Source organism: Panulirus ornatus, chromosome 62 (assembly GCF_036320965.1).
Source record: "Panulirus ornatus isolate Po-2019 chromosome 62, ASM3632096v1, whole genome shotgun sequence".
Classification (NCBI taxonomy): Eukaryota; Metazoa; Arthropoda; class Malacostraca; order Decapoda; family Palinuridae; genus Panulirus; species Panulirus ornatus.
Window position 1 is genome coordinate 2,073,123 of NC_092285.1, and position 9,378 is coordinate 2,082,500.

Consider the following 9,378-nt stretch of genomic DNA (forward strand, 5'->3'; position numbering starts at 1 on the left):
TGCAAGGATGTGTTGAATGTTTTGTCAGTATCTATAGCCACTAACATATATACAAATGTAAATATATGGGATTAAGAGATGAGACCCAATATATGCAAAAGTCTTTCTCCTAGTAATCCACACTTACTAATCACAGACAAAGATGCGCAGAAACACTCACACAGATGTAATCAAGATATATACAGATGCTCCCTGACTTACGATGTTTTGGCATGATTTTTTCAACTTTACGATGGTGCAACATTCAACACTAATACAAAATAGGCTTTGTGTTAGATGATTTTGTCCAACTGTAGGATAATGTAAATGTTTTGAAAATGTTTAAGGTAGGCTAGGGTAAGCTATGATGTTCAGTAGGTTAGATGTACAGTATAAAATGTACATATTAATTGTATTTTTAACTTACGATATTCAACTTAAGATAAATCTACTGAAACATAACCCCATCATAAATCGAAGAGCATCTGTACATATAACAAACACTTTCCAGATTTAACATGAACTTACTCTGCATCTTTAGCTGCATTTTCTGGGATGGTTTTTTCATATTTTGGGAGATAAAACTGTGGGGGTCGTTTACCACCCACAATGGACAAACGCTCTTCAGGGGTTGACTGAAAATGTTTATCATCAATCCTTCCATTCTGGTCTTCAGCTTTGACATATAAAACATATTCCATGTCCAACTGAAACATTTCTGACCCTCGAGTCCGTACTACTCCAGATTTTTCATCCACCTCAAATCGACCTCCAGCTGGAAAAAGTGAACATTGCTGAGTAATCTGTTTAATATATGAAACAATACACTACAGTATACTGTATGTTGTAGACCTTTTACTCATAATTATATATCCCAGGATCCCTTACCCGAAGGTTCCTGCAGCTTCAAGGCTGCACTGCCATCAGTTAGAGAGAAAAGATGGACTCTTTAGGATTGAGAAGTTCGTTGATGAGTTTGCACTCTGATAATACAAACTTGCCAAAGGCAGCTTCCAGCTTGTGGCATAACTACATGCAGACATAGTCTGTGACGCCTTGAAAAACCTCAAAATTTCATGTCACATTACAAAACACAAAAGACAATACACTTTAATTAATGGAACAACAAGAAGTGTTATGCCACATGGACCTGACCACCAAAATCAGTGCTATACTACTCTACCAGCAGAGAAAACTATGCTACAACTCCTATTGCCTCACTCATTCATTAACTTTACTATTATCACATAGTTCCTCACCAGATATATAAAAAATGCATACCAGACTGTCACATCAAATAATCTTTATTCATTACCATCCATACGCACATAACATCCAGTGGATATCTAAGCTAAATTTAGACAGTTAATTTTTTTGCACTTGAGGTTTTATGTAAATTTCTTTTGTACCATCCTTATCAACCACTTTCATTTTCTTCCCATGAATCTATCTTGGTGATCTTTGATCAAAAGTATTAAAAGGAAAGTAATTTAGGTAATTTTCACGAATAATGTTTAGTTATAATCTGTTTTTTTACAAATTAAGATAACCATCACTGAAACTTATAATGGTTTCTTAAATTGTACATATTCAACTGTCTTGCTAATGCTCTGTATAAAAGAACACCATTAAGTAACTCTGGGTCGTCTTACTGGCACTTCTTATGTTATAATCACTGATGGATCCACAGGTGATACCATGTAGTCATACTGCGTGTCTAATGCATGAATGCAGAGAGTGAAACAAACCTGAATTCAGAACCAATTCATAATCATCTTCCAAATGAATCTGTATTCATTTTTCTGTCATAATTCAATCATAAATCTAATTTCAAATCCCATTAAATATCCCTTTTCAATAGCTTTTGCATGTACTTACTTCTATCCCTAACGAGGAAGTAGTGAATATCATGATCCTTGTCTGGATCCCTGGCCTGAAGAGTGAAGACTGGAGTGTTGGGAGCTGCATTGAGCTTCACTACTGCCTGCATAGGCAAAGGCCGGTTGATGAAGTAAGGTGGCTCGTCATTCACATCTGTGATCTGTAGAATCACTCGCTGATTATCCGTATCTGGAATGAATTAGTGGAAATATTATAATCCATTCTGTGTTCATTGTCAATTTCAGTATCAATACAAAATGATGTACACCCATGCAAGAAAAAGATAACACTGAGCACAGGTCAAAGTGGAAATTATGTATATATACATATTACCCTACCTTCTAACCTTATGAGTCCCTTCCATTTTCTATAGGGCTCCCAAAGTGCTTAGAAAGTCAGCCATGTCCACCAAGCAAGACTAAAGGTCATGATGTGTAATGATGGTGTGCATGCATCTCAGGTGGAGAGAAAGCTGGGCAACTGAATAATAAGTGTTCAGCATCTTCAATGTGGTAGTGGCAACATGGGTATGAAGGGCATTTCGATAACCTAAACTGGTGTTTGCAATGTTGCAGGGATGTGATGTAGAGAGCACAGGCAAGAAAGTATAACTAATATACATACGAGGAATGTGGTTTCAGATGGATGTATGTCTGGTGAGGTGGCATTTCAGACATAAACACATAATCAAAAACAAATATAACAAATCTACACAATGAGCAAAACACAACACTCAAAATAATAACTGGCTGCCCAGCAACCACTGACATCCAGCACGTATACAATGAAACAAAAATAATTACAATACAATTATAATTACAATACAATTGCATCTAAATATCTTTGGCGATCCCAGCTCAACAGCCCTGGATCAATCGCATCCAAACCACTCTAAAACCAACCACCACCTCAGTGAAGAAATTACTATCATAGTTCTAGCTCAAACCTCATGAACCTAAACTTACAAATCCCACTTCCCCAAACACAACAATAAAAAACATACAAAGCTAACCAAAATGACCCAACAAGCACGAAACAACTTCCCTCCTAATCCAGTCTTCAACTTCACTCCATCAAACATGTACCATGTATCCCTTCTCATCTGCATTCGGGGCACAACCCATCTCCCCAGCTCTACATATGCTAATTCAACATATCACACAATCCCAAGCACAAGACACATCTTCCTCACCAGACATGAACACTTACACCCCAACTGTCCTGTATTTTACCCCTAAACAGACACACACATATCTTGACCTGTTGTTTCACCACTAACATGGATGGCTTTCTAAGTGCTGTGGGAGCTCCACAGAAGGGGCTACTGGGGCAAGAAGATAAAGTTACTTTTATATTTTTCCTTTTTTCTTTTCATACTTATCTGCCATTTCCTGCTAATTACTGTGAAGGGGTGTGTCCAGTGCATGACTCTGTGTGTGTACGTTTGTATAATATATACCCTCACCTTACCTTACCTTCCTACCCCAGAAGCCCCCATTCTTTGAAGCTACCACAGCACTTCAGATTCCAGCCATGTCCACTTGATGGTACTACAGGTCATACAGTGTGGTGATGTTCTGTATGTCTCTTTGGAGTGGGTACTAGGCAAGGAAGTAATTGTTCAATGTTTTCAGTGTGGAAGTTGCATCTAGGTTACAATGGTTCATTGGATACGACGAAATGGTGTTTGCAATGATGGAGAGATGAGTGGAGTCCACAATGAAAACAAGCTTAACTTTGATGTGTATGAAGAACATAATTTCTGATGGGTGCTTGCCTGGTGGGAAGGTGTTTACGATTTGGATGAGAGGGTGGTATACTTCTTACGAAGTAATTTCAGTATGTACATACAAGCTTTGTCACTGTTGTGAAGGAGGAGAGGGGGGAATTATGTTTACAGGTTGTTGAAATGTATGGCAGAGAGTCAGTTTTTAATTTCTACTATGGCATCAGTAGGTGGTTATAGTAGTGGTTTGGATGTGTGGGGATTAATGCTATTCCAAAGAACAGCATTCAAAAATACAATGCCAATGAGATAGGATTGTATAGGGAGTATTTTTGTCTTACTATGCAACTACTGAATGTTTGTGTTTGCTAAGCAGCTGCTGACTGTCCTATGCGGCAATTTTGCTTGCAGCTTTTATCATATTTGCTTTGGACAGAATGGATGATCAGGCTTGTCAAGCATAGTTTATGATGGAGGAAATAACTTGTTTGTAAAGGACACCAAGAGATTTTTATTTCTGTCTAAATCTGGTAACATTCAGTGTTCTCAGGAAACTTTGTTTATTGCTTTTGTGCTCATGTTTGTGACATGGCAAGTAAATGTCATGTGTCATGTGTGATACCCAGTATGGTTGGAGTTTTGAAGAGCGGAAGTAGCTGACCATTTTGGGTGACAGGAAAGCATAGCCTGGACTTGCACCAAGCAAAAGGTTAAAAGGGTGAAGCCAGACTGCTAGGCTGAAGCAACTAGTTCATTTTTGGTGAGTCAGAGTTCTAAATGTGTGCTGTAGTGATGCCTGTTTATTGGTGCTTGGGTAGTATCAGGCTGTTGCAATGTAACTGTGAGGTCATCTGCATATGATGAAAGGACTTTCATAGAGTGGTGAAAGAAGGCTATACAAAAAGAGTATGAAGGAAGTGCAAGAAAGAACTGCTCCTTTGGAAACTCCGCTAAAGAGCTTCAGGGTTTTGGAAGAGAAACCCTTGCTAGTCACTCTGGCTTGGCAGCTATTAATTTAGTTAGCACACCACTTTTTGTCACTGTTGTGGAGAGTGGTATCAAGTACAGGGGACATTCACAAATACTATGGTGATATCTATGTATTGCCACTAATACTGTGTAGAAAGGGGTTTGTGGTTGATTAAAGCCATCCAGGATATGTTGTGCGAGGTCCAAGTGCAGTGAGTGTAAAACTATACTGTATAGGTGAAAGTAAGATGTTCTGGCTGTAGATCAGTTTTATAATAAGTATGGATACTGCAGACTGCAGTGATATATAGCAATAAGAGGAGGGAGAGCTGGATGATCTGGAGGATTTCAAGATAAGCATCATATACTAGCAAAATTCCAGATGCTCGGAATTTTGTCGTGTTGCTAAGAATGATTGAAGATATCCACGAACATGTGGACTGCAACAGGCAAAAAATGTTCTTATGGTAATTTCTATATTTTGTCAGGACTTCCTGCAGGGGAGTTCCTGAAGGTTATGTTTGTGTTGCGAGCATCAGTGGGAAAGAATGGTAGGTTAACAGTTGTGTAAGCTTTTCATGACTCAGGTGACAAGAAGTGTGGTTAGTATGTGACCGAGTTTTGAACAGTGTTTTACAAGAATGCCTTTTTTTTTTTTTTGGAAGAAGGATGTTGGTGGTTTGGGATAAAAGTACTTCATGTGTGGGGGTTAGGGTGACATGGGAGGTGTGGATGTTCTTTATCATTCACTCGAGTTTGCTGCTCTGGGAAGAGTACCAGTTCACTGTTTGCTTTTCAGTGATATGGTTAGTGGCAGTGTTGTTTAGTAACTGTGTTTGTTCTATCATCTCCTTGGGCTTGACTTTGGAAGGTGGGCTTTGGTTTCAGCATAACAGTGAATTCAAGAAAATGAGACTGTTGTTCACCTATTCTGCGCACTACCTCACTAAGGTGAGAAATGGTGAAAAACTTTTACAAAAATTATGAAAAACAAAATATAAAGTCACATACAGTAAAACATATTTGTCAGATTTCAAAAGTATAATCTCAATCATTTAGTTAGATTTCAAGAGTATACTCTCAGTCATTAATCTTAATACGTGGCAGTGAGTATACTCTCAGTCATTAATCTTAATATGTGGCAGCAAACTGTGTTTGGTCATTGCTACATTATAAGTAAACGATACAACTATATGCAGTAAAGCATTACCTTAGAGATATTATCAACAGTAACAGATCTGCCTTAAGTTTTAATATCATGAGACTAATCTGCTAACTTTTTTATTGTGTTAAAGTGAAGACCAGGTTAAGAGAAGTAAGCATGTTATGCACACACCAAGTATGGTATATACTCACAGCTGATGCCTGGATTCCAGAGAAGCGACGAGGGTTAGGCAGCAGGGTAAAAAAAGACAGAGAGAAACATGGGTTAATACCAACACCAAAAAGCAACACATATACAGCACTCTGCTGGTGAATACTGTAACAATTTGTAAGTTAGTAATAACTGCCAAATCATTTCAGTTGTGCACATAAGTAAAAATTGATATCTATAAACATGATGAATAGCTGAGCGCTCTGAGATTCTACAGAATAAAATTTACTTATATGCACAAAATGAAATATAAGGATAAAACTTGTTATAAATACAAAATAAATGTAATAGTGCTGTATAAGGATATGTGCAAAACGTACATATTATTCAATTAAATGTCCAACATATATAAAATACTTTGTTTAAAAGCATTAATTACAGAGATTTTTAGACATCAAGATAGTATGCAAGCAAAGAATGTCAGCTGAACAGTAACAGAACATCTAGAAAGGAGACAATCTATAACATTTTCAATATAACTACAGTGACCTACATCTAAATGCACTCATCTACAGAAACACATATGTGTGTATTCTTGAAGAATAAAGCTGGAGACTTATGTGCAAAATCTTAATCAACTCAAGATCCACAGTATTAAGAGTTTGAATAATCATTTTTATATATTGTTCTCTACTTCATTTTCAGAAATAAAAACTGTAAAAACATTATCTTCCTACAATCCTTTGCTGATGCTATAATTCTGATAAAAATTACAATACTGTCAAACAAAAGCTACAGCACTTTACAAAATACTTCTTGTCTAGTTGAGTATCACACTTTTTTATCAGCTAATCTACATCATGTATATCTATGGTAAATCCTGGTAATTCCAATCGAAGTTAATGCCTTTAGTTACTATGCAGTATATTTTTACCAGCATAATTTATTAGATACTCATTGCTCAAATGCATTTACGATACAGGTACAGCATCATCCAAAATCCAGAATCCTTAGGACCTGAACATTGCATAATTTTTCATTTTTCCACATTTCTGCGTACTCAAAAATTCATTTAAAGAGTCTGGCCCAGCTGTGTTACCAGTAAGCCAGAAAACACTATCTCCGATTATATGTATCCAACCTGTCGACGGCTCATTCCATCAAGGCTCTACATTTTACCTAATATTCATTCATTCATCTATTTATTTTGCTTTGTTGCAGTCTCCCACGTTAGCGAGGTAGCGCAAGGAAACAGATGAAAGAATGACCCAACCCACCCACATACACATGTACATACATACACGTCCACACACACAAATATACATACCTCTACATCTCAACATATACATATATATACACACAGACATATACATATATACACATATACATAATTCATACTTGCTGCCTTTTTTAATTCCCATCGCCACCTCGCCATACATGAAATAACATCCCCCTCCCCCTCATGTGTGCGAGGTAGCGTTAGGAAAAGACAACAAAGGCCACATTCGTTCACACTCAGTCTCTAGCTGTCATGTAATAATGCACCGAAACCACAGCTCCCTTTCCACATCCAGGCCCCACACAACTTTCCATGGTTTACCCCAGACACTTCACATGCCCTGGTTCAATCCATTGACAGCACGTCGACCCCGGTACACCACATCGTTCCAATTCACTCTATTCCTTGCCCGCCTTTCACCCTCCTGCATGTTCAGGCCCCGATCACTCAAAATCTTTTTTACTCCATCCTTCCACCTCCAATTTGGTCTCCCACTTCTCGTTCCCTCCACCTCTGACATATATCCTCTTGGTCAATCTTTCCTCACTCATTCTCTCCATGTGACCAAACCATTTCAAAACACCCTCTTCTGCTTTCTCAGCCACACTCTTTTCATTACCACACATCTCTCTTACCCTATTATTACCTACTCGATCAAACCACCTCACACCACATATTGTCCTCACACATCTCATTTCCAGCACATCCACCCTCCTCCGCACAACTCTATCCATAGCCCACGCCTCGCAACCATATAACATTGTTGGAACCACTATTCCTTCAAACATACCCATTTTTGCTTTTCAAGGTAATGCTTTCGACTTCCACACATTCTTCAATGCTCCCAGAATTTTCGCCCCCTCCGTCACCCTATGATTCACTTCCACTTCCATGGTTCCATCTGCTGCCAAATCCACTCCCAGATATCTAAAGCATATATAACATATATATTGTTTTGCAGGCTGTTTCTTCCCACACAACTTATTCTACAAAGATGTTTCTCTCGTAACTGCCTGGTACATAAAGGTTTACACTTGTAGGTCAACATTTGTTACATATGCAGCCTTGCTACTCTGTTTTTTAATGGTGGAAGCTGTTCAGCTATTTCTGTATGTCCATGGGTCTTCCTTTGAACTTCACTAAATGTACCTTATGCACTATGAAGATTTGCAAGCCCCCGACTTTTATATCACTTTCCCATATACTCCCTAAAGCATCTCTTATCATACAACAATGTAATCTACACATTCTGCCCAATGTGGTATTTACCGAGTGAAATTTTGCGAGGTCTTATACCACAAAAGCTTGGTCTAGGTCTAAGCCTCTGAGTTGGACATAGGTTAGCCAGGCTGTCAAGGACTTGTTACTTACTATCTAGGGTCTCCTAAAATTTCTCCACCGATGTCCCAAGGAAATGTATTGAATATCCTTGGACCCAGATGTTCAAGAAATTTTCTTTTTATGTTTATTATACAATTTGATTTTAGGGGTTGTATTATGCCAAGTTTTCCCCTGTCTGTTGTGCCAATAGGGAATCATTTTCCAATGTAAGTTTGGACCTTACCTTCCAGGATTTCCCAAAGGGATAAGACGATATGCCTTTCCTGTTTGTATTCAAGTGTACAGCCTCAGTGATTCCAGTGGTTCCCAAGTGTTCAACTCTTTTAACCACCTCAATATCAGCATCTTCAACTGCTTTGTAACTATGCAATTTTGCCTGTCTTACAAGGTGACGTCATCAAATAGCATTATTCAACTAATACAAGTCCTAGTGACATCATGATCATCACTGTACTGATCCTCAATTCCTCATTTACATCTCACTAGCCCTAATGACCTGTACATACATGGTCGTTCGCGGAGGAAGAATGCTGACGTCACTCACTTGGTGGGTTCCACGTGTCTTGTGTGGTCATGATTTTCACCCTTATAGCATCATCTGCACAGGAGGGTATGAACGGGTCATTCACGAGCAGGTCAGCTCAAGTTCACTTGGGGACTGAGTATTTTTTTTTTTTTACCATGTAGGCACTGTAAACAGCTTCATTTACAATATGGCGAAATCTGTGAGACTTAATTGAGTGGTTATTATCACCTTTCTTATATAATCTGGTGTCACGCCAGGGGTCACCTTTATCAATTGTGTCTACGTCTATCACGTCAGCATTTCCTTAGATCTATGACACATGTCGTTTGTGGTGGCATTTCGTCTGATTTATGACATATTTC

The 9,378-nt window shown here is 38.3% G+C and overlaps 1 protein-coding gene across 8 annotated transcripts in view; it reads right to left on the bottom strand.

Moving 5' to 3' along the window:
* Positions 1-9,378, bottom strand: part of CadN (neural cadherin) — a 722,349-nt gene that overhangs the window by 346,661 nt on the left and 366,310 nt on the right. For all 8 annotated transcript variants that reach the window (XM_071656109.1, XM_071656108.1, XM_071656106.1 and 5 more), the window contains exons 3-4: positions 1,858-2,049; positions 508-754 (exon numbers count right to left, since the gene is read on the bottom strand). In XM_071656109.1, coding sequence (XP_071512210.1) covers positions 508-754; positions 1,858-2,049 — 439 coding nt within the window. The remainder of the gene's footprint in view (positions 1-507; positions 755-1,857; positions 2,050-9,378) is intronic.